Genomic DNA, 26,521 nt, shown 5'->3' with positions numbered 1-26,521 from the left:
GCGGGACTTTTTTATTGGATTAAACGAGTGAACAGATTATTATTGTAGTTCTTTGTTAATAATTCAGACTCTATACAAAATTTCCTGGAGATGTGATTAGATTAATGAAGTTATAACTCTTAGTGAAGTAATTAAAAGTGTGATGATTAGCAACAGTGAGTTAGCAAAACGAATGAAGTGAAATTCTCTCCATGTTTATTAAATTCTTTATCACAAACAGTATTAATAAAATAAAGAGAATAAGGAATTGTTTATGATGATAAATGACTGTATTAATGTATAAACCCTATAATGTGAAGTTTCTCAGACCCGATGCTTCATCAGTCTTCATCTTAAAACTTCTTGAATATTTTCTGTTTCATTCTTTCTGACATTTTGCTTCACTAAAATCTCCACCGTTATGTTCTGAAATATTTATAAAATGTAATCAGTCAGAGTGCAGATGTTTTAGTCTAATTATCACCTGAAAGTAAAACACTTCAGGATCATTCACATTTTATCTGATTGATTTGTCGACTACATGATTTAATTCTTAATGTTTTGTATGCTGCAGTGTGTGTGTGTGTGTGTGTGTGTGTGTGTGTGTGTGTGTGTGTGTGTGTGTGTGTGTGTGTGTGTGTGTGTGTGTTTTATATAAAATCTGGTCTCTTGTGTGTGCAGGAGTGTATGGAGATGTTCACAGAGTGAAGATTCTGTTCAATAAGAAAGAGAATGCGTTGGTGCAGATGGCGGATGCGACCCAGGCGCAGCTCGGTGTGTGTTTAATGATGTACAGGTTGATGATGGTGTCGGTGTAATGATGATAGTATATATTGAATATTGTATACATTTATAGAAGAATAAAGGTGATGCCGATTCTCCCAGCTCAGGGTTTCTGACTCTTTCTGTTTTTGATTTTAAGCGATGAGTCACCTGAACGGTCAGCGTCTATACGGCAGGGTGATGCGCGTCACCATCTCCAAACACCAGACGGTGCAGCTTCCTCGTGAGGGTCAGGAGGATCAGGGGCTGACTAAAGACTTCAGCGGCAGCCCGCTGCATCGCTTCAAAAAACCTGGCTCCAAAAACTTCCAGAACATCTTCCCTCCATCAGCCACGCTGCACCTCTCCAACATCCCGTTAGTGACACACACACACACACACACACACAGACACACACACACACTTTTTATTGTTTTTATTTCTTGATGTGCAAAAAACTGGAAAATAAATATATAATCTGGTCCTGATCTCAGATTCAAACTCGCGTGATTATAAAAACCTTTTCTCACATCACATGCTAAAAAAGTAATTAAGAATAAAATCCTGTTTATTAAACAAAACCATTTCTTTTTCTCCTTTTTTTCAGACCGTCTATTGCAGATGACATGCTGAAGGACCTTTTCTCCAGTACAGGATACAACGTTAAAGCTTTCAAATTTTTTCAGTAAGTTTTCATCATCATTCTTCTGCAATTTAAATGTAAATGTCACCCTGCGCTTTTCCTCCCTCCGTTTACCGTACGATCTTCCCTTTATTCTCTCTCTTCCTCTCTCTCCCTCTCCCCCCCTCTCTCTCTCCATTTACTGTACGATCTCCCCTTCATTCTCTCCACACTCTCTCTCTCTCTCTCTCTCTCTCACTCTCTCTCTCCCCCTCCCTCCCTCCATTTACTGTACGATCTCCCCTTCATTCTCTCCACACTCGCTCACTCACTCTCTCTCTCTCTCCCTCCATTTACTGTACGATCTCCCCTTCATTCTCTCCACACTCACTCTCTCTCTCTCTCTCTCTCTCTCTCCCCATTTACTGTACGATCTCCCCTTCATTCTCTCCACACTCCCTCTCTCTCTCTTTCTCTCTCTCCCTCCATTTACTGTACGATCTCCCCTTCATTCTCTCCACACTCTCTCTCTCTCTCTCTCTCTCTCTCTCTCACTCACTCACTCACTCACTCACTCACTCACTCACTCACTCACTCACTCACTCTCTCTCTCTCTCTCTCCCCCTCCCTCCCTCCATTTACTGTACGATCTCCCCTTCATTCTCTCCACACTCGCTCACTCACTCTCTCTCTCCCTCCATTTACTGTACGATCTCCCCTTCATTCTCTCCACACTCACTCTCTCTCTCTCTCTCTCTCTCCCCATTTACTGTACGATCTCCCCTTCATTCTCTCCACACTCCCTCTCTCTCTCTTTCTCTCTCTCCCTCCATTTACTGTACGATCTCCCCTTCATTCTCTCCACACTCTCTCTCTCTCTCTCACTCACTCACTCACTCACTCACTCACTCACTCACTCACTCACTCACTCACTCACTCACTCACTCTCTCTCTCTCTCTCTCTCTCTCTCTCTCCCTCTCTCCCTCCATTTACTGTACGATCTCCCCTTCATTCTCTCCACACTCACTCTCTCTCTCTCTCTCTCTCTCCCCATTTACTGTACGATCTCCCCTTCATTCTCTCCACACTCCCTCTCTCTCTCTTTCTCTCTCTCCCTCCATTTACTGTACGATCTCCCCTTCATTCTCTCCACACTCTCTCTCTCTCTCTCACTCACTCACTCACTCACTCACTCACTCACTCACTCACTCACTCACTCACTCACTCACTCACTCTCTCTCTCTCTCTCTCTCTCTCTCTCTCCCTCTCTCCCTCCATTTACTGTACGATCTCCCCTTCATTCTCTCCACACTCTCTCTCTCTCTCTCTCTCTCTCTCTCTCTCTCTCTCTCTCTCACTCACTCACTCACTCACTCACTCACTCACTCACTCACTCACTCACTCACTCACTCACTCACTCACTCACTCACTCACTCACTCACTCACTCACTCACTCACTCACTCACTCACTCACTCACTCACTCTCTCTCTCTCTCTCTCTCTCTCTCTCTCTCTCTCTCTCTCTCTCTCTCTCTCCCTCTCTCCCTCCATTTACTGTACGATCTCCCCTTCATTCTCTCCACACTCTCTCTCTCTCTCTCTCTCTCTCTCTCTCCCCATTTACTGTACAATCTCCCCTTCATTCTCTCCACACTCCCTCTCTCTCTCTTTCTCTCTCTTACTCCATTTACCGTACGATCTTCCCTTCATTTTGTCCCCTCTCTCCCCTCTCTCTCTCTCCACACTCCCTCTCTCTCGCTCTTCCTCCATTTACTGTACGATCTCCCCTTCATTCTCTCCACGTTCTCTCTTTCCCTCCCTTTCTCTCCCTCTGTTGACCCCTCTCTTTCTCCTCTAATAGGAAGGATCGTAAGATGGCGTTGATCCAGCTGGGCTCGGTGGAGGAGGCCATCCAGGCCCTGATTGACCTCCATAACTACGACCTGGGAGAGAACCACCACCTCCGGGTGTCCTTCTCCAAATCAACCATCTAGCAGCGTTCCCTTCCCTCCATCCCTCCCTCCATCCCTCTATCCCTCCCTCAGCACCACCGCTGTTCTGTTCACGGGTTTAAATCTGAGAGATGAAGAGTGACTGAACTTCTGTCACTAAAGACATGATTTAAAAAAAGTACAATAATGAAAAATACGCAAAAAAAAAAAACAGACTTCGGGTAGATTTAGAGCTTTTAGGGGTTTTAAAGTTAGAGACTACTGTATGACCTTCAGCTACAGATGAACTGAAGGCTGTTATATATATAATACAAGATGGAGACGTGTGAGCGTCGTCTCGAAGGCGTTTGATCTCACAGCCATTGCAGCACAGCCGTCGCTGGATGAGAGAAGGATCTCTGTTTGACTTTGATGGAGATGTTTGGAAAAGTTTTGGACGTGAACGTGGATGTTGACGTGCCTGTAGTGCTATTTAACTGTTCAACTTCTACCCAGGTGCTCCATCCAGCCTTCAGAACTGGAGCCTCCTCGGATAGGCCACACCCTTTTTGAATATCTGTGATGTCATCACAAGGTGCCGCCGGGTGAACACCCTGTAGCGACGTTCCCTCACCAACGAGAGCTATCTTTCACGTAGCAGTAACGTGTCCTTGTGATGGAAGGGGAGCGGTTCCTTAGATGCACTCGGGATCCCTGAATTCATCCTGAAAGATCTGATGTTCTCCTGTGAAATGGGTTTTGTTTAAAACAAAAAAATATTGTAAGCGTATAAATAGCCTGGTCTGGACCTGGTCTGGACCTGCTCGGCCTGCGTTCCAATGTTCCGAGACGTTTTTATAGACAAACACATGCACGATCATTCCAGGAAAACACGTCCGGCGTGTCAATCATGCTGGAACACACCAGTCAGCAGAGCCTGGCTGTCAGGAAGCCCCGCCTCCTGTCATTTTAACATCATTTTGAATGTGAATTATGTAGCCCCGCCCCCTGATGAATGATGAACGATGCTTTCTGATTGCTGATCGATTCCCTCTCCATTCACTGCCCCTCTGGTAATCAATAGCGTTTCATTTTTTACATTCTTTTCTTTCCAGGTTTCTAAGAATCAGAAACCAGTCAAACAGATGAATCAGATTTGATGGAGGCTATTTTCTCTCTCTCTCTCTCTTTCTTTCACCTTGCTGTCCCACCTCCACACGTCCAAACCAAAATAAGAAAAGAAATGCGAGAGATACTAAAAAAAGAGAGAGAAAGTGCATCTCTGTGGCAGAGGGAGAAAAAGCTTTCGGGTTTGAATCTCTTGTTGATGGTGTGGTGAAGCGTGTTAGTGACGTGACCTTATCAGGTCTTCAGAAAACAAAACGACAAAAAAAAACTGGTAATAAGATTCAAATGTTCAGTGTAAATTGTAAAAAAAAAAACAGGAAAAAGAGTTCAATCCTGATATCCTGAAGAAACATCAGCCTGCAGGGTTGCCAGGTCTGTGTTATTCAAAGCTTTTATTCACTCTGTCAGAAGATCTTCATTATTGTTTCTGTAGTAACAGTTTATTCACATTTATTAATTCACACACATCCATCCTTCTGTTACGTTGAAGGAAGGAGTCTCCAGTGTCAGTGTGTTCAGAAAGAGGCTGGCAATTTGGAAGCTACTGTAGTTACTGTAGTCACCGACATAAAAAGTAACTATAAACAGATAAAAATAAATTAGTCAATTATAAGAGGAACGAAGTGTTTCGGATAAGCACAGGTTTTTCTGCTGATGTTAGGCATTGAAATGTAATTTTTTTTGCGGAAATAAATTGAACTTTTTGAGACGATTGAAATAAATACAGGTCCCAATCTTGGACTTTTTAATGCACAAAGAGTTCATATTTGATTCAGCATCCCAGATGTCAGATTTACTCTTCTTCTCCTTTCAGCTTCTCCCATTAGTGGTCGTCACAGCGGCTCATCCGCAGATTTGCTCTTCTTAATTTCTCTTATTTCTTTTGCATCGTGACCTTTGGGTCGGAGTCTCGTGAAGCCCCCAGAAATGAAATACAAATGCAACTGATTTTCAGATTCAGACACACAGACCTGGTAACCTTTTTTCTTAACACACCTTTACTCACATAGTCAGATCCTGATTAGATGAGATAAAGATCAGACTGTTGGTTCTCAGGATACAGGATCAGACTCATCCTCAAAACTTAAGAATTCCCTGGAGGGCCTCTAGATGGCGCTGTTCCCTTTCCTGAAAAAATCCTTTTCCTGTTCAACAAAAAAAGTAAAAAATTATCCAAAAAGGAAACCTTAATTTAGCATTAAATTAGCATTGAAAACGAAATGCAGGGCAGGGGACAGTGTCTTGTCTTTTTTATTTTTATTTTTTTCCCCCGAAGCGATCGATTCTACCCTTTTCGCTCTGACACTTCTGAAAAGAAAATGATTTTTTTTTTTCTTTGAAGTTTACAGTCTTACATAAAGCAAAACTATTCAGGTCTATTTATCTTTAACGATTGTTAAGATTTTTTGGAGAAAAAAAAAAGAAGTTACTTATTTTTGGTAATTTGTTCTTTTTTATGGAGAGAAACAAAATGAAACAACAGAAAACAACAACAAAAAAAACACTCACCGGGTTTTTGTACCACTATAATCGTTCATGACATCATGGTGAAAAAAAATCATATTTACTGTGTATTTACTTAATTTTCTTATTATGTGCCTTATAATGTGTTTATAATCAAATAGGTTTTAGAAAATATTACCTAAAATATCTTAAGTACTATTTTGTGTGATTGGTGAGAGGGTTGAGCTGTTTTTGTGTTTTTTTTTATTTTTTTGTTAGATGTGTATTTTTGTGGAGACTTCAGTATTGTGTGTTTTTTTTTTGTGTTTTGGTTTTTTAATCATAATTTAACGTTTGGTGCTCCAAAGGCACACTGGAGAAACGAGAACGAACGATTTGATGTGTAAAAACAATGCTTGGTGTTATGCTGTGGGTCTCCGTCGTGTGTGTGTGTGTGTGTGTGTGTGTGTGTGTGTGTGTGTGTGTGTATCTCAGCTCGTCGTCTCTGCCTGATGAAATGCTGTAAAATCGAGAGTCTGTACATCTGCATTGAAGTGTGTTCTGACTTTTAACAGTACAAAAGTTTGCAGATCTCCATTTTTTATTTAATATTTGTAACTTTAACATTCTAAAAAAAAAAAGGAAAAAAAGACAATTTATACCTAACAAAATTCAGCCATTTGGCAAAAATTTAGGTGGAAAACACTTCTGACGGGGGGGCTTTTTGGTTTAGAGCAGCATCAGGGGGCACAAACTTTTGACCAGATCTTTCACTAGTCTCTTAATATATAAATATCTCCTACTTCTTTTGACCTCTTGGTAAAGGATGGTGTGAGAGCTCTGGGGAATGTCTCAGTGGTGTTCCTGGTGTTCCACAGCTGGTGTTCCTTCAGCAGGATTCTGAGCTCCGGGTCTTTGTTACTGTAGCGTCGGGACTCGAACTCAAAATAAAGGCGTGTAATAATCCTGTGTTTAATTCACATCAGGTGTGGATTCATTGGCTGAAATAATTCAAACTAAATACCAGGGTTGAGGTCAAACTCTTTTAGACACGCCCCTGATTTAGATAAGCCCCGCCCCTTCCCGCAAGTGCGTAACTCGTACGTTACTTATGAACTCGACGTTGTTTACGACTGTAATTACGTACATCTCGTTACGTTACATCCGTAAGGGTGCGCAAACTTTTGCGTTAAGCTGAATATTAGCTTTGAAAGTGTTCATTAGGGTGGAGTTTCCTGTAGACACGCAGCACGTGTCACTTCCTGTACAAAAAAACAATTGATTGGAGTTCTGAGCCGAACGATCTGAGATCTGATCTGTGTGTGTGTGTGTGTGTGTGTGTGTGTGTGTGTGTGTGTGTGTGTGTGTGTGTGTGTGTGTGTTCAACTTATTTACTGTATCTTATTATCAGATTGATTTTTAGTGGGCGTGGCCTGTTTTGTGCTCTGTAGAGATTTTTTTCTTTATATAATTTTCCCCCTCTTATTTGTAAGGATGTGAAATTGGATAAAGGCGGCTCGGGTGTGTGTGTGTGTGTGTGTGTGTGTGTGTGTGTGTGTGTGTGTGTGTGTGTGTGTGTGTGTGTGTGTGTGTGTGTGTGTGTGTGTGTGTGTGTGTGTGTGTGTGTGTGTGTGTGTGTGGTGGTGGTGGTATGAGCAGCATGATGCTGAATGCTGTACCTGTAAAAGCTTTTCATTACAAACAGGAGAAAAAGCCAGATTTTTCATGCGGCACTAAAAACGCAGTTCACTCTGATTCTGATGAAGTTTTTTCTCTCCATCACTGTTACGTCTTTTTAAAATTATTTTATTCCGACATCATTTTCAGTCCTGTCTTTCGACTCAGGCAGCATCGTTCCCACCGTGACGTCAGACGCGTTTCTGTTAAACTCCGCCTACAGTTTTATCAAAAAAAAAAAAAAAAGGTTTTATATGGAAATTAAACACAAATAACGCAGGACCAAAGTTTATGTGCCTTTCATCCATCAATCCACCGCTGCGTGTAACTTCCTGCATGTGCATCAGAAATCAGAACCAATGTTTGTTTTGTTTTTTTGTTTTTGTTTTTTAACTCTATTTCCCCTCAAACAGAAGGTGAAGCCATAAAACATAACAGAGCATCACAATATCTAATCACCCCATCTCACCCCCTCCCCCCCCCGCACCGATAATTATTGTCATTCATTTGACCTCTAGGCGTCATTTCGTCATCAAATTTACTCTTAAATCAGTTGAGATTTCACAAACAAAGCAGCATAAATGAATTAATTTTCATCTCATCCTTACACTAATTTTAATTCTAAAAGCTTTATTATTACCAAAGGAATCCGACTCGAATTGGACTCTGAAATGCCATGAGGATTTTTAAAAAAATAAATAATTAAAGTTACGGGTTTTTGTGCTTTTATTATAAAACCTCAGCTTTTAAAAAAAAATTTTTTTGCTTTTTTTGTGGGTGGAATAAATATTTGTTAATTAATAGGCGGGGCCTCGTTAGCCGAATATTAATTAACAAATAAATAATGAGACTCATTTGAGTAGCACGAATTATTTTGTTGCTTTTGCAAAACATCGATTTTTTTTTTCCCTCATTTTTTTTTTTTTTCACCTTTTTTTGGTCTTCACATGATCTGGGCTACATTTTTATCGTACTGAAATTTTAAGGTGATTTGCATTAAAAGGGAGGGACATAAAAAAAAAGAAAAAAAAAAAAGAAAAAGCTCAACTCAGGCACGACGCACATACAGGAAGTGCCTGCGGTCCGACCTCATGACCTTCAGCTCGCCTTGAAAAGCCCGTATTTATAAACGCCTATAAACATTCATATGAATGTTCCACTACCAAAACAAACAAGTGCTTGTAAATATGTGCTCCCTTTTTCTTTTTTTCTGTTAAAACCTGGCCAAAAAAAAAGAAGAAAAATCAACAAAAATCTAAAGGTTTCTGGGAACAAGATTCAACACATCAGTTGATATGAACTGGTTTTTTATATATTTATGAAAATTCAACATGTTTTTTGTCTTCTGTATTTTGATATGGCAGCAGGACCCGCTTTTTATTTGTACAAGTCGTTTATGTGCCGTTTGTGTGGAAATGATGGAGAGATGAGAGGAGGACGGTTTGGGTTTGATGTAATAAAAATGCAAATAGAAGATTAAACTATTAAAGAAACATATTTTCTAAGTTTTTGCTGTGCATGGTGGATTTCGGATTTTATTTTTGTGTTTTTGTAGGATTTTTTTTTTTATTGCTTATCGATTATGCATAATCATAACTAGAGTTACAGCTATTATTATTATTATTATTATTATTATTATTATTATTACTCCGAGTCTCTGCTGATTTTTTTCCTAATTAACTTTAATTGTAGCATGCCTCGAATAAATGTCATGACACCTGTACTTCCCTCAGTCCTCTGTTTCTTCCTGCTTTTCCTCCTGGGAACCTTTTATGTTCCTGATCCTACAGACATGAAGATGAATCCAGGACCATCCTTCTCTCTCTCTCTCTCTCTCTCTCTCTCTCTCTCTCTCTCTCTCTCTCTCTCTCTCTCTCTCATTCTTTCCCTTTCTTTTTTCTCTCTCTCTTTCTCTCTCTCTCTCTCTCTCTCTCTCTCTCTCTCTCTCTTATCCTTTCCCTTTCTTTTTTCTCTCTCTTTCTCTTATTCTTCCCGCTCCCCCCCCCCCCCTCTCTCCCTCTCATCTTTCTTCTGTCCATTAACCGGTCAGATTTATGGTCATTATTAATCATGATGATGATTCTATGAATTCTGACTGTTTCTGACACTTTAATGTTGAGATTCTGGGTTTGTATCTGTTTTTCTGACGCTCTGCTCTGTGGTCAGTGGTATGAGAGTGAAACTGGTTCTTTTCCCTCGGTTCTGTTCCACACCACACCTTTACTACCACCTGCACAGGTTTCTCCTGCTCTAACACACATTCACGTCTCACCTCATCTAATCTCATCTAATCTAATCTAATCACAATTTAATCTGCAGGCCACTGAGCGCTCACTTTACTGGCGAGTGTTTTTCTGCCAGAATTAATCGAATGTGGATCATTAACACAGGTCATAATCTCTATTATTATTATTATTATTATTATTATTACTGTATTTTTCTGTGTTTAATAAAAAGCCTTCATCCCCTTTTTTCACCCCAAAATTAAGAAATGAATATTTGAAACAGAAAACAGAACAAATGTGTATTTAGTAATGAGGTAACATTTCCACCCCAGTGTTTTATTTTATGATCTTATTTCTGATTTCTCCACTGTCTGATCATCTGAAGATCTGAACTGTCCCTCTGCACCTCCATGTTCCTGCTCTTCTGCATTAAGGAACACATTGATTACACATTATTTATTTACCGGGATTTCTTTTAATCTTCCGACATCGTCATGAGCTCAGATTATAACGCGCCGTTATTACCGGCCTGCACGCGCGCCACCTCCAACGGGGAGTTCTGATTGGTTTGTTCAGTTTTAGCTGACGTCAGTTATACACGGCTCGTGATTGGAGGAAATCTGCAAATTCACGCAACTGGCAGTTTCACAACCGCGAGATTCGAAATGTTTTTAAAGCTTTTTTATGATTAATGACTAATTTTACATTTAAATCTTTACAAAATTGATCGATTTTACATTTAGGAACTGGCACAATTTTAGTATAGTAACATTTTTAAGTCTAACACATCTGTATAGTATATATTTTTTTAATCTAACATCTGTATAGTACACATTTTAAGTCTAACACATCTGTACCTGATGTCTATTTCATAAATGTACAGTTTTGGTATTTCTGCATTTTTTACAAACTTTTCAAATCGTATACGTTCATCAAGTTTACATTCTACTAGTTTACTAAAGTTTACTAATTTATTCACACCAAACTTTACAACTTAAAAAATGTGGAACAATAAACATTTCTCAAATTTCTGAGATATTTGTAGTTTTGACACTTGATTACGATAAAATTCCACAAATTCCCACAGAATCCCTCCAACACTTCCTGCTCGTGCTCTGTTCTCTTCTGCTGGCAAAACGCATCAACTACTACATGACCATCCAAGTGTCAGTGTGTGGTCCTCATCCTGCTCTGTTCTGCTCTGATTTCTGAAACTGATGAGATTATTTTCTGAGGTATTACCGTGTTACAAAGCTGAAGTTCACCAGAGCACAAAGTTTAACCTGAAACACTGATATAAAGTGAGATTTGTATTTTCCCTCCAATGCAATTCGGAATAAAACGTTCAGCAGTACATCTGAAAATCTAAATAGTTCCACCTAGAACATTCAGATGGTTCATTGAATGCATTTTTAAAGTTCTGAGTCCAAGGAACTCTTGAGGATCCCAAGTCCTGTAGAACATCTTATTAATCAATAAATGAATACTGCTGGATCACTATGTCTAAGACTAAAAGAAACATCAGCCGATAAAAAACATTTGCTAATTAAAAAACTTCAGGAAAACTTTTGGGTCTTTTGTTTGAGACATTCAGAAGAGGTTCATTCCATCACCTTGGTGCCAGAACCCAGATTCTTGTTGAAGGTCTTTAGTTATACCATGAGGGTTGGTGGAACCAGATGAGCAGTGCTGGAAAATCTGAGAGAGTGTAGTGTACATGTAGTTAAAAACAGGAAGTATGAAGGACAGGGGCTTCTCCAGGACCAAGTTGGGAACATGAACTCTAAGAGAGTAGGTTCTTTGTAGCTAAAATAATTTAACTGTCTGGAGAACTGGCAAGAAACCCTGTAAGTTCACTCATAATCAATAGTACCTTCAACATAATTTATAGAAAAAAGATATTTAAAGTCCCTGAGCTCCTCTGGGCCTCGATTCTCTTCAACTTCTCAAAAACATGAAGCTCGATGGACTGGAGATGCTCAATAACTTCTAGGTGTAAATTTGTAAATCTGTGTGGATTGTTTCACTATTCTGAATTTGTTGATTGACACAGAGCTGTGTCTCAATAAACACACACACACACACACACACACACACACACACACACACACACACAATTTGGGAATGCCCTTTGTTACATTAAAGTAAATTTCCTGTGGTTTTACACATATCTTGCATAAAAAAAACTGTGTGTGTGGTGTGTGTGTGTGTGTGTGTGTGTGTGTGCGCTATAAAAAAGGTGCTTTTTGGTCACGCGGTAATAACTGATTCTAGTGTATATTGATGGCCGCTAGAGGGCGCTGATTCATAGCTGCAGATTTGCAGACACTTACCGAGCACCATATTATTAATAATTTATTAATAATCAACTTAAAAAGACAATAAAAACTATTTCATGCTGATGGTATAAACAGCTTTCTGTATAACTAACACCTTTTTATTGACTGCAACCTACTGCCGTTCAACAAAGCGTCTATAAACACCATATTTATCAAATATAAATCTATTATTCATAAATAATTAGGCTTATTAATAGTAGTATTTATTATTAAACACTGCACTCTGCTCTTATTGGCATGCAGGCTGGAAAATAATGGCATTCCTGGTCCACTATCTGCTACTGACCTCTGCTACCTATTAGTGATGTGTGCATTCTTGTGATCGTTGTATCTGATCTGATCTGATCGTCTTTGGGGTTTCTGAATTTTAAAAAATACAATCAGGATATAAAACATACGGTTTTAGGAGGACAGATGTTGGCATGATGGACTGAGTCGGAGAAGAAATTTGTACAGATCAGTGGGACGTGACAGGAGCTGGAGACAGGAAGTGGAGAAGTTAAAAAGAATTCAGAATCAGATAAGCATCATTGAGGGATGGGTTTTTTAGGAAATCATTTTGAAAGATAACTTTCTTATAACAATGCAATCCCGAGTGATTGCGTTTCCTCACAGCATTATAGCAGCTGTAAACACTCGTTTCCTCTCCGGTCTCACTCTTCTCTCTCTCCTTAAGTCACTGTGACCAAAATACGTTAAAACGTGTAAAATTCTGTAGGATCTTATTCATGCTTAAGTAAACATAAATCATAGAAAATTCAAATAACACTCACTAAAACATGTAAAAAGCTTTTTGACTGCTCCTGTCCACCACCAGAATAGTCGCTGCCGCTGTCGACGTCACCAACATGAGCAGTAGGACCATAGTTATGGCCACACTGGCCGGCATGGGAAGCTGCACCCTCACTATCATGAATAGTAGCAGGATCTAATGGGGGAAGGAGAGGCCAGACAAAGGTCTGTCCGAGTAGAAGTATTGGCAACAGGGGGGATACGCACAAGACGATAAGAAGGCCACATTCTTGGATCAGGAGCAGGTGTAGTTTACACCAAAGTCTCCAGAAAAAGTGAATAATCAGTAGCAGTTTGGGATCGCATAAGTCCTGAAGATGTGGGAAAAGTTCCAGCTGTGCTTCTGGTACACTGTAACACAGACCTGACAATGCAGACTCCTTCAACACACCTTCTACAAACACACGGCTCTCCTTCCAGAAAACTTCACCACATCAATGTGTATTTGTTGATCGGCGCTTTACGAGTTTCTATAAAGCAAAAATGCATCAGAACGAGCCTTGTGACCGATCACAATTCAATAATAACAACAACAACAACAACAACAACAACAACAACAACAACAATAATAATAATAATAAAAGACAATTTTTTTTTGGACTGCTTCCTGAAATCCTCACGATCATCTCCCTCCTGCATCACTGCAGAACAGCTTCTGTATTTATTGAACAGTGTAATTTATTAGTTGAGAACAGAACGAGTTCTGCTTATTTATTTATTTTTCTTTTAGGCTGATGGTTTAAGAGTCGTTTAAAGGAGAAAGTGATGCTGTGTTATGGGCAGGAGATTAGATGCTGCATCAGCACTTTCAATTCAACATTATTTATGACCTCAGAGACACCAATCTGCTCCAGAGGACTCTACAGAGGAGACTCCAACAGCTGCTGATGGACTCCCTTTCCTTCACTCGTTCGTTCACCTGTCCATCTTTCGTTCCCCTCATCTGTCTGACTGTTCCCCTCGTCCACCTGTCCATCTGTCTGTTCCCCTCGTCCATTTGTCCTTCTGTCCATTCCCCTCGACCCTCTGTAGGTTCCCCTCGTCTGTTCCACTGCAGAACTCGTCTCATCCCTCCATCACTGCACACATTCACAGCTCCTTCACGTCTTCTCCAGTAAATCCCCCAGAAGTTCTTCAGCGCTGAACTCCATCCTGAAACACTCCATTTGGCTCCTGATCTCGAGTGACCATCACATGACCTTCACAGCTCGTTCCTCCCCCACTTCCTCCCAAACCTTTACTACAGAAATCATTGTATTTATTTATTCACTGTTCCTGTAAATCTATAAAATATTACGTGAGTGATTTGGATTAGATTAGATTAGATTAGATTAGATCTGAATATATGAACGAGATTATATTTCCTCTGTTTATTCAGTGATACGAAATACATCAGAATCAGAAAGTGCTCTAGTGCGAAGTGTGTTTCCGCTTACAAGGAATTTGTTTACAAATATATATGTACAATTCCACATGCTGGTGCGGGATTAGAAATTATTATTTTTTTAAATAAAATAATATTTTTTGTAAAAAAATAAAATAAAATAAATAAAAAAAGGTCTAATTTCACATTTTATATATAGTATTTTATTATTAAGCAAAACATTAACATTACTTTTATGGAATTGTTTTTTTTTTTTATAAAATCTATTATTTATCAATTATTATTTAAAAGACTTAAAATAATATATGATAATAATTAAAATAATAACAATACATTTTCAATTAATTATAACACAATTCTCTACTAAAAGTCAGATGAAATAATTTTATAATGTAAAAATGGATTATAATATAAATATTTCTTAATAAAATATTTATAGATTTATATATAGATTTTTAGTTTAAATTAACATTTACTTTAATAATACATTTAATAAACCATGAACCATGTTTTTTTTTCTAATTTTCTAATGAAGTACATTTTAAATGATTAAAATTATTTCTAGAATGTGTTCAAATATACATTTAATTTAATATTTATTTAGAATAAAATTCTGTTCTAAAATTATTTGGGTTACAAAAATTCAGTCCCCAAAAAACACATGACCTGAGATGACACACCACAAAGGGAGCCACACACACACACACACACACACACACACACACACACACACACACACACACACACACACACACACACACACCACAAAGGGAGCCACACACACACACACACACACACACACACACACACACACACACACACACACACACACACACCACAAAGGGAGCCACACACACACACACACACACACACACACACACACACACACACACACACACACACACACACACACACACACACACACACACACACACACACACACACACACACTTGTACATATCGCCCCTCAACTTGTCAACTTCCTCTCAGTATTTATCACCAGGAATGACAAAAATTACACATTCTAGTGTGTGTGTGTGTGTGTGTGTGTGTGTGTGTGTGTGTGTGTGAGCAGAAGACTACAGTGCAGTCAGTGTGTTGATGAAGTCACACCCAGATAATATTCCAGTCTGTAGCCTGCTTTGTCTCACCATCTGTCTCATTAGACACATCTTCACAGTCTTCACAGTCCCAGTGAAACACACACACGCACACGCACACACACCCACACACACACACACACACACACACACACACTCTGCATTTAGGATCAAACAAATCAGCAGATGAAAAGAGAAAAATGATTCGGAGCTCTGATGTGAAAATCGTGCTCTCTGATTGGTCAGATGGTGGTGAACAGCAGCTCGTCACAATAGTGCAGGTTGATATAAATTGCTTTATATGTTATTGTTTCCATGGCGACAGCTCGTTCACTGGGAACGCGTACAGCACACGATCTATCTCGTGATACGAGTCTCCAGTGTCAGTAACACGGTTCAGGACGTGATGGTTTCTGTTCTCTTTAACATTATAGAAGCTCGGAACATGAAATGTAACTATAACCGGATAAAAAGTACAATGCTTTACTTTACTAAAAATGAGATGATGCAGTCTGATCTGGAGCAGATCTGATCTAATCTGCTTCTATTAATTGGAAGAGTAATAGTTTAGATCTTTCTGGTTTGAAAAAGTCTCCATCTCTGGAGGAAGATCTTGCAGAAGGAAGAGATTAGCAGGTGCTGCTGAGATTCCTGACATTCCTGCTTCAGTCACATAGCAGTGAGAGCGAGCTGCAGGTCACATGACCTCCCCGAGTGTTGTGGATCTGATCATGTGCAGATCATCCTCCATCCTCACCACACTGAATATGAGGAGCAGTTACTACACATGCTTACAGATAAGGTTCTGTTTGTTCCTCAGAAGGATGGTTCCATAGAGAACTTTCAACAAAGAAGGTTTCTAGAGTTTTATAGTTAATATTTAATTCTCCAATTATATCATAATAACATTATTACCGAAAAATCCAGTCAAATGTTCCAGTACTATAATATTATAATAAATGTTCTGTAAGGTTTTTTTAGAGGAACTCTTTCGGTACTTAGAGGATCTTTCATCAGAGCATAAAAGAGAGAACCATAAAGAGAACTAAGAAACAGGAGTCTTAAAGGTTCTAGATACTGATACTACAGTTACTTCACAGAGGTAGTGTTTGTCCCTCTGGAGACCCTGTACTGGTTCCAGTTTGAACCCTAGAACAGAAGCGGTTTCCGTAGCAACATGTTTCTTTTTTAAAGGGTTCTTCGAGGGTTCTAAAATGGAACTGTTCTACTCTGAGGTTCTCTTAGAGCAGTGACTGATATCTGTATTGTATTATTAGAGTTTACAGATAAAAAAAAATGGAAACACAGTTATTTTTGTGAGTCCATATTGTTGGTTTTTCTTTTCCCTGCTGGTCATTCCACAGAGTTCCTCCTCTGGGCTGTGAATGTAGTGAAGTGGTGCTGAAGTCACAGCGCTGTGTCAGTGATACACCACCGCTAATGAACTCAGGTATGGATTCTGGAGAACAGTGTCTGAAACGAGAGCCGTGTCCTGGAACCTCTGCTTCAATCTGCACGCCTGTGATAAGTGTGTGTGTGTGTGTGTGTGTGTGTGTGTGTGTGTGTGTGTGTGTGTGTGTTTAAACAGTAAGTGCAGTGTAACAGAACCACTGACCAGGCTGGAGATAAGAGTAATTACAGCACATGGATCTCACACTGGGGTTCTCCTGGTTCTTGATTTCATGACTCCATGGAATCCTTCGGACACGTCTTTAATAACACACACCACAGCGCTGTGATCTGGCCTGTGATTGGTCAGTGTTAGAGGTGTTGATTAATTCCCTAAAACAGCAGCACAGGTTTATATCTTAATATTAATATTATTGAGCTTCACACATTAAATCTACAGTCTGGAGAAAGAAAATGTAAATGATACAATTTTTTCATTTTCCTTTTAAACACATTGTAACGAAACACATTTCAGTTTTGCAAATGACATTTTAAACAGAATTTTGTATTTTTATTCTTCATTCCGGTGATGATTAGATGAAATGTGAGTAAGTCTGAAGAGAAAAATCGAAACTGCAATGAAAACCAATACTTTTGCACTGTTGCGTATAAAGTTCACGTGTAAACGTGTTCATTAACAGACTGTTCAAGTGTTCCTGCAGTAAACTATGGCTAGTAATGAGAGGAAACAAAACTCTGCAGAAGAGTAGAAATGCTCTGTGTGTGTGTGTGTGTGTGTGTGTGTGTGTGTGTGTGTGTGTGTGTGTGTGTGTGTGTGAGATAAATTTAGCCCCGGAGACAGAAAGAGCCCGTTCCCTGCTGCAGTGTGTTGTCATGGCAATTCATGACCTTTAGTGGCATCTTGTCTTTTTTTCCCTCTTGACCACATAATCGACTTCTTCATATCTGCTGTTGATGATGATGATGATGATGATGATGAGAGAAGAGACGACGCTTTGAAGCGAGAGTGAGAGCGAACAGAGAGCAGGACATTTCTCCGACTCTGACAAGGACCAGGTGCTCGTCTTTATCCAGCTGGAGGACCAGCGATGTGGAGTGCAACTATAATGAGCTCCACTCTTCTAGGAAGATGTTCCACTACATTATGTGGAGATTCGTTCAGCTACAAGTGGTTAGTGAAGTCAGTAGTAATTTAGGTGAGAAGGTGAGGAGGTTCCTGGGGTGCAGTCAGAGTTCACATTCATCTCAAAGGTGTTCAATAGGGTTGGAACTCTATAGCAGGAGATCTTCCACTCCAACCCATGGAACCCGTCTTCATGGAGGTGGCTTTGTGGGGCAGTGTCACGCTGAAACAGGTTTGGGTTTCCCAGTTCAAGTGAAGGCAAAATTTCATGCTCCTGCATCCAAAGACGTCCGATACAACTGTGTGTCTCCAACTTCAAGGAAGAGCCTCATATGGCTGGAGAAATCGTGTCCCAATACTTTTGGACTGATAACATGGCAGGGTAGGGTGGCATCGAGGAAGGTGCTGGGATAACTAGAGGCTAGAAGGTTACATAATAGCTTTGGTGTGTTTGGGCTCATCGTCTTGCTGCATCATGAAGAAGTTCCTACTGATCAGATCACATGCACTTCTACCCAAGCGGTGATGATACCTCCACTGTGCTTCTCCATGGGGTTTTGGATCCTGAGCAGATCCTTTCTTAACTCACACTTTCTATCAGTTTGGTTTAAGTTCATGTCAGTCCAGAACCTTTGATGAACATCTGTGGGTTCCAGTCTGGTCTTCTGGTTCTCACCGCTGAGGAGAGGTTTGTATGGAGAGATCTTCACACCTGACCTGTGGAGGTCGTTGCTGATGTGACTTTGTTTTTGTATTTTTTTCTTTACAGGTCTCACAAGGTTTGTCTTCAGGTGATCTGTTCCATGTCTGGTAGTTAGAACATCTCCCATAGACGGCTCTCTGGTCTTCACAGTGGACCGTTTCAACCATGAGACTCAGGAAACCTGAGTCATGATATTTCCTGATCTATCGTCTCTTTCAGCTTCATCTCAAACCAACTGTGGTGTTCCAGAACTTCTGGAGGAGACCTGGAGGTGTCTGTAGCACCAAACAACGTGTCTGGAATTCTTTAGCCGTTTCTGGTTACATTTAATGTGATCACGATGTCTAACAGTGTGAATCCATAGGACACAGAACAGGGGAATGAATGTGCAAAAGTATGTACACCCAAATGTCCCAGGAGTCTTGTGTGTAATCACTGTGCATGTGGTGGAGTTAGAGAAGGTAATGACGTTTCTAGTAGCAGGTTTAGTGAGATCAGATTTGTCAGCCTTCTGTCTGTGTGTGTTACATACACATTATATATATATATATATAAAAACACACACACACACACACACACACACACACACACACACACACACTTACACACACACACACACCTGATTCCACAAGAATCACAGATATGCATCAGCACACAATGTTAGAGTTAACCCTTAAAGGAGCATAGGAACTTTTTAGTCCCCCTAGTAGTCCTCAGAACCTTTTAAGAACCAATGGAACCCTCGGCCCCCCACATGTAGAATCCATTTAGGGCCCAAGGAAACATTAATCCCCCCCCAGTAGGACCTGTGTAGGATGATAAGAACCATCAGTCCTTAGAAGAACCCTTCTGTTCACCTGTAGTCACAAAATAACCCTTTAAGAGCACTAAGAACCCTTTAGTCCCCCAAATAGAAACTGTAAATGGTGTTAAGAACCATCAGAACCTTAAAAACCACAAGAACCCTTCGTCCACAAAGTGGAACCCATTAAGAACAGAAGATCCTACAGCAGACTGGTGGTGTGGTAAAGCTTTAATGAATGTTTCCCTGGTGCAGTTCAGAAGATATGTTCTTTCCTCCTAGACACAGAAATACAGAGACGTCTATGAAAAAAAAGAAGAAAACAGAAACACAGGACTTTAAAAAGAAGTAATAAAATAAAAGCAGTGATGGCGGCGTGTCCCTGCAGACAGACGAGAGGAAGTGAATCCAGCAGGAGAATAAATTAAGCCTCAATAACATTCACAACTAAATTCATAAATATACTGTACATGTTTATAAAAGCAGGTCTTCACAACAACAGCAGTGGATCACAACTGGAGAACACACACACACACACACACACACACACGGCTGGATGTGTTGCTCACACAACTGCACACACATGCGCCAAGATCTGGGCCCCAAAACGCTGCAAATCTCTCATTAGTTTTGCATTTACAACACACACACACACACACACACACACACACACACACACACACACACACACACACAGTCCAGTTCCCCACCGCAAGCTACACTACACCACCCTCACTCACAGTTTTGAAAAAAGTCACTCTTGCGCACGCACGCACTCACAGTCACACTCACAGTCACACTCACAGTCACACTCACACACACAGTCACACACACAGTCACACACAGTCACACACACAGTCACACACACAGTCACACACACAGTCACACACACAGTCACACACACACACACACACACACACACACACACACACACACACACACACACACACACACACACACACACACACACACACACAGAGCATGGTTTTCTCGCTCAGGAAAAAGACGAAGAAATAAAAAGTGTCAAAATCATGTAGTATTTATACTCACTACAGCAACATAATCAGCACGTGCTCTCACACACACACACACACACACACACACACACACACACACACACACACACACACACACACACACACACACACACACACACACACACACACACACACACACACACACACACACCATGTACTGTACATGCACCACAGCAGTACTCCTTACTCTACACTGCTGAACTACACTAGCTCACTCGCAAAAATATTTTGAAATGTTTAATAAAATGTAAAACATTCAATAGTAGGTGTGTGTGTGTAAGAGATATGAATACACATGTATGGCGTGTGTGTGTATTCACTGATTGAACTGAGTGAGATGTTAAGACTTTTCCTTATTGCTGACGTCTGTGTGTGTGTGTGTGTGTGTGTGTGTGTGTGTGTGTGTGTTTATAGGAAATTGGCTGTAAGGGGTTTCAAACGAAAACATAAGTGATGGAGCGGCGTACGTATTAATACAGAGTTCTTTCCAGTTCTGTAACGGGAGGAGCAAACGTTCAACACGTCGCAATTTTACTCGAAATTCGTTACTAAGGGGACAAAAAAAAAAGCAAACAAACAAATGAACTGGCCATTCAGTCTGACTGAAATGCTACAGGATTGAACAGAACGGAAAGAAAGATCAGGCGAGCTGGGAAATAAAACAACAACAAAAACTAAACAGGAAGTGAGGGAACGACATCATCTTGGGAATACTGATTGTGTGTGTGTGTAATAAACGAGTTTTAGACAGGTACAGGAATGTGCGTCATGCCGTGAACGGGCGTGGTCGCTCAGTGGTTAAGACACTGGAGGTTGTGAGTTCCAATCCCAGCACATTTAATATGCTGCTGCTGCTGGGCCCCTGAGCGAGGCCCTTAACCCTCACCTGCTCAGGTGTATAAATGAGATAACTGAGTCGCTTGGGTTGAAAGGGCCCCTGCCAAATGCCGTGAATGTAAACGTGTCAGCACAAAGAGAGAGAAAAGGGGTGTGGTCAAGGGCGGAGCTAAACTAACATTCGAGTCTGTTTGTGCTCCAAACACACCTGATCCGACCGGTCCGAACCTCCTAGAGCCCTCCATGAGTCGTATCTGGTGTGTGTGTGTGTGTGTGTGTGTGTGTGTGTGTGTGTGTGTGTGTGTGTGTGTGTGTGTGTGTGTATGTGGGTGAATATCATGATCAAGCTTTAAAAAAAAAAGAAAAGAAAAAAAAAAAGAGAGAAGAGGTTACGGTTGTTATAAAGTGTAACTGTTACGGTTTTGATCTCCAATCAGGAATCTCCCACAGCGGATCAGGAGGAAATTTTTCAGGATTCTTAGCACGAGGATACGGATTTTAAACGGAAATCAATTACATGCTCCATTCATAGAAAAACCGAGATAAAATTTACACCAGTTTCGTCTGCACCATTAATGCGATTCTGATTTCAGATCTTTTCTTTAAAGGATTTTGCTGCATAAAAATTGGACGTGTTTCGCAGACTAATTTTAGCCAGTAAAGGATGTCGCGTTTTTTTTTTGCATTTCAATTTCTAACCTCTGCTTTAAAGGAAGAGTAAAAAAAAAAAAAAAGGAAATTCTAGTGGCACAAATGTAGAAATGCAGCGATTTGATTGGACGATTTAAACCGTAACTGGAATCTCACACTAATACTGACTGAATCGGCATCATGCTACTGTGCAACTTTTATTATTACTGTTTGGGTTTTTTTTGTTTTTTTTAGCAGATCAGATTTTCTCTTCAGTCATCAAGCAAAAAAGGCAACAAAAAAAAAAAAGTGAATATATCCTGTGATATTTCTCTCTCTCTCCTGTATAAATGTTGTGTGTTAGCTGTATTCATATCGCTTTATCCCTACGTTCTTCACCACAGCGGTACATCAACGCATGCAGTTCTGACATAAAAATATAAATGAAACGCATTTTTGAGATCTTTTTTTTTTACCCCCCAATAGATATGATCATCAAGCCACGCCCACTTCCTCCTTCCCTACGTCATTCATAATTGGCTCATTTTTTTGGGAACTCAGCCTCAAATCACGAGGCCTGCAAAAGCACCAAGAACATAAATAGATCACACACGACCACACACACACACACACACACACACACAAAGCACATCTCACAGGTTCTTAAAAAAAAAAACATTTAAAACTCACACAGGTAAATCTGAAATGATTATGAGCAGTTATTTTCGGCATGCTCTGGCCCCGCCCACTTTTGCTTTTCCACCTCTTTTTTTTCTGATTTTTCACAAATGTGTCCGCTGCTTCAAGGTGCTTTTTTCCGTCAGTTTTTTTCTCTCTATACGTCCAGTATTTCTTCGGCCGTGCCACCACAGCGTAGCCGGTAACGCCCCGTCCTCCAGCTGATTGTGGGATCCCACAGAGCCGAGAGGAAGATCTGGATGGTCATGGATTCCCGGATGAACCAGGCTACGGCGTAGTCCAGCTTGGAGAAAGATAGCGGACCGCCCTGAGGAACCACATGCGGCATTTTAGAACATTCGCAATTAGACGTGGTTCGTTACTAACACTGATTTCGTTGTGTTTAAAGAATAACGTGATGACCGGCACCTCTTCATCGCTAAGGTCAGCCAAGGTCACTTGCTTGCTCTAATAATCAGTATATCTGGTTGATTGGTGGTGTCAGGGTCAGTGTTACCTGAACTCCTCGGAGCTGGATGTAGTCAGCGATGAACCAGGCGAGACAGTGACACATGAAGAACACCATGATGTCCCAGCGGAACATGTGATGCGCCGCCCAGCCGATGATCAGACTGGCCACGAAGCACTCTGAGATGGGCTCGATGATGGTGGCTGGGAGCATGTTGATGCGCAGCTTCGCCCATCTGCAGCAACCAGAGCAGACATCAGCTTTAAAGCGCTTCATAACATCTGTCTAACATCTGTCACAACAGCTTCACGTATACACGTATTGTCACGTTCCGCCTTTTCACTCTCAGATGATCATGAAGTGCATCATGTCTACAACCGCTCGTGACGTGTTTCTCAGTAATAGTGAGGATTTATATTAAACTTATTTAATGACATCACACAGTGGGTTCAGGTGTAGCTCCGCCCTAAAATATGCAGATTTGCACCTTACACTGTCATAATCATTGCTAGCATTTTAAATCTGTTATACCTCATTATATTTTTATACTTCCTTTTTCTGCACATGTAAATAAATTTGCACTTCATGTCTCCTTTTTTTTTTAGCTCATATTTTACACTTATAGACTTTTACTTAATGCACAATGTCTGAGCAGCCGATCGGGTTTTCATTTCACTGCATATAAACATGTTTGTGACAAAAAAAAAAGTAGCATACAATTTAGAGATTTAAGCTTTTTATAAAAGTACACTAATTGTGGTAAAAATAAATGAGAGATAGGAGTGGAGGCAGTACCTGATCATGCGTGACTGGAACTGAGCGATGGAATACGAGCCGGAGTTCTGCATGGCTACCTGCGTCGCCATGGAAAATTTCCATCCTCTAAAAGACGTGGAAGAGAGGAAGAGTTAGTGTTTCCCACGTGGAGAGTTGAGGCACGATGGCAGGAAAATGGAAGAGTTGAAATAAAAGAGTGAAAGCGAGATGTATAAAGGAGGAGAAACCTGTCAGCAATGGCTTTGGCCATGAAGTAATCCTCAGCGATGTACTGAGCGAACGCGATCAGACCTCCAGCCTGGTCCAGAACGTCCTTCCTCATCAGACACGACATTCCTGTCACACACTTTATCCCTGTCACGTTCGCTGAAATGTAGGAGCGAGGGTGCGACGTTCCGAAATACACCTACAGGAATACAAGACATGGAGTCACATTTATGTAAACAATGGACACGCCCACCGAGGTACACCAACACACTGGACACGCCCACCGAGGTACACCAACACACTGGACACGCCCACCGAGGTACACCAACACACTGGACACGCCCACCGAGGTACACCAACACACTGGACACGCCCACCGAGGTACACCAACACACTGGACACGCCCAGCAAGGTACACCAACACACACACACACACACACACACACACACACACACACACACACACACACACACACACACCTTTAAATTGTGTTTAATGACCAGCTATTATTTATTAAACAGAAGAAATGAAACTGACTTGTTCACCCAATTTATGTGGGGGTTTTTTGTGTGTGTGTAAATTAAAACGCTCATTTCAGAGTAAATATTTGTTACTGTAATATTGAATATATTTAAATAATGAATGCATCAGTTGATATTAAAGGCTCAGTATGAGTTGGTGGTTAACTGGTATCACATTACATCATTCATTCAGGGGGGAAATATGTGTGTGTACATCATCTTTATCATGTCCGGAACCTGAAATTCCAGTTTCTAACACACACTCGTCCTTCATGTTCTGTTTTTTTCCCCCCTCATATACATGTGGAGTGAATCCTACTGTGTGTGTGTGTGTGTGTGTGTGTGTGTGTGTGTTTGTTCGGTCACCAGCTTAGTCACATGAACAGTCAAATGCGTTCAAATAATGAAACCCCCCCCCCCCCCTCTCTCTCACCTGTTCGAGTGTGGCGGCGAACCCCTGGCGATCTGCAACGTATGGAAGGCCATGAACCAGACCCACCTTCTCGGTCATCTGAGTAGCCATGTCCATCAGCGTGTCGGGCCTCACTGTGGGAAATCAGATAAACACACAACCGTATATTAAGACACACAAAGAACAATGACTGAAGCACTGGGCGTGTGCGCTTGTGTGTGTGTGTGTGTGTGTATGTGCACACAAAAGAAATTTGCAGTACAAACAAACCCGATTTATTCATCAACCGATTACCAAACTTCCACTTTTCTCCCCAAAACTTTCTAATGTTCCCTCTCTCCCCACACTCATTTATCACCAGCACTTCATCCTCCATGTTGCTTTGCCAAGATCTTCACTTTTGGAGAAGTGAAGTGTTAGTATTGGTTCTTAAAGGTTCTACTGTGCCTGTGAGGGAGGTGTTACTATAGAAACAAGAACATAGAACAAGAACATGTCACTAATTCACCTCACGTGTTTAGAGGCAAAATGGAGTTTAGAGGAGAGGCGGAGTTTAGAGGAGAGGCGGAGTTTAGAGGAGAGGCGGAGTTTAGAGGAGAGGCGGAGTTTAGAGGAGAGGTGGAGTTTAGAGGAAGAGCTTAGAGGAGAGGTGAGGTTTAGAGGCGGAGTTTAGAGGAGAGGCGGAGTTTAGAGGAGAAGTGGAGTTTAGTAGCAGAGATTAGAGAAGAGGTGGGGTTTAGAGGCGGCGTTTAGAGAAGAGGTGGAGTTTAGAGGAAGAGCTTAGAGGAGAGGTGAGGTGGGGTTTAGAGGCGGAGATTAGAGGAGAGGTGGAGTTTAGAGGAAGAGTTTAGAGGAGAGGTGGAGTTTAGAGGTGGAGTTTAGAGGAGAGGTGGAGTTTAGAGGAAAAGCTTAGAGAAGAGGTGGAGTTTAGAGGTGGAGTTTAGAGGAGAGGTGGAGTTTGGATGAGAGGTGGGGTTTAGAGGCAGAGTTAAAAGGAGAGGTGGGGTTTAGAGGCGGAGTTAAGGGGAGAGGTGGGGTTTAGAGGCGGAGTGTAAAAATTATACATGTCAAAAGCGTTACCTCGGATGCCGCTGTCGCAGATCCACACCAGGTCGTATTTTGCTCCCTCGTAACCTGGCATGAGGTTGTTTATTTTCGGATTGATACCGACCTTCTTACCACCTGAAGTGAGGAAAAAATGAACATAAAATGGAGGAAAACCACATCACTTCTTTTCACTTCTGTGAACTTCACTACTACATACGCACACACACTCGTTAAGACTCACACACCTATAAATAAGCGAGCGTCGACGCTGGGGTATTTTCCGAGGAGCTTCTTACACACGTCGATGGCAGGATCATCTTGGTCCTGAACGCAGAGCAGAATCTCAAACTGAGGAGGAAAAAAATACAGAGAGAAACTCATTCATCTGCTACATTTATTATTTATTTATTTGTTTGTTTATTTTCCTGGTCACTAAAATTTCTGATATAAAGAGGAGAGAAAAATAGTAAGAAAAATACAAATA

The 26,521-nt window shown here is 40.9% G+C and overlaps 2 protein-coding genes and 1 long non-coding RNA gene across 7 annotated transcripts in view; 1 reads left to right on the top strand and 2 right to left on the bottom strand.

Moving 5' to 3' along the window:
- The window catches only part of ptbp3 (polypyrimidine tract binding protein 3), a 41,821-nt gene extending 32,773 nt beyond the window's left edge, over nt 1–9,048 (top strand). For all 3 annotated transcript variants that reach the window (XM_083568784.1, XM_083568786.1, XM_083568785.1), the window contains exons 11-14: nt 661–753; nt 902–1,118; nt 1,349–1,426; nt 3,226–9,048. In XM_083568784.1, the coding sequence (XP_083424910.1) occupies nt 661–753; nt 902–1,118; nt 1,349–1,426; nt 3,226–3,358 (521 nt within the window). In that variant the 3' untranslated portion in view covers nt 3,359–9,048. The remainder of the gene's footprint in view (nt 1–660; nt 754–901; nt 1,119–1,348; nt 1,427–3,225) is intronic.
- Nucleotides 9,049–19,634: 10,586 nt separating this feature from the next.
- Nucleotides 19,635–20,914, bottom strand: LOC310741239. The gene is made up of 2 exons (XR_014537895.1): nt 20,089–20,914; nt 19,635–19,973 (listed from the first exon to the last, which is right to left on the bottom strand). It is a non-coding gene; the product is annotated as an uncharacterized lncRNA (long non-coding RNA).
- A 991-nt stretch (nt 20,915–21,905) lies between these two features.
- ugcg (UDP-glucose ceramide glucosyltransferase) overlaps nt 21,906–26,521 on the bottom strand; it is a 15,943-nt gene continuing 11,327 nt past the window's right edge. For 2 of the 3 annotated variants that reach the window (XM_083568811.1, XM_083568810.1), the window contains 7 exons: nt 26,283–26,385; nt 26,071–26,172; nt 25,012–25,124; nt 24,077–24,255; nt 23,868–23,954; nt 23,121–23,307; nt 21,906–22,931 (listed from right to left, as the gene is read on the bottom strand). In XM_083568811.1, the coding sequence (XP_083424937.1) occupies nt 22,761–22,931; nt 23,121–23,307; nt 23,868–23,954; nt 24,077–24,255; nt 25,012–25,124; nt 26,071–26,172; nt 26,283–26,385 (942 nt within the window). In that variant the 3' untranslated portion in view covers nt 21,906–22,760. The remainder of the gene's footprint in view (nt 22,932–23,120; nt 23,308–23,867; nt 23,955–24,076; nt 24,256–25,011; nt 25,125–26,070; nt 26,173–26,282; nt 26,386–26,521) is intronic. The other variant, XR_014537874.1, reaches the window with a different exon arrangement.

This window comes from Silurus aristotelis (assembly GCF_946808225.1).
Source record: "Silurus aristotelis genome assembly, chromosome: 18".
NCBI classification, from domain to species: domain Eukaryota; kingdom Metazoa; phylum Chordata; class Actinopteri; order Siluriformes; family Siluridae; genus Silurus; species Silurus aristotelis.
The sequence above is the reverse complement of the archived record's forward strand: the minus strand, read 5'-3'. Positions and strand labels throughout refer to the sequence as shown.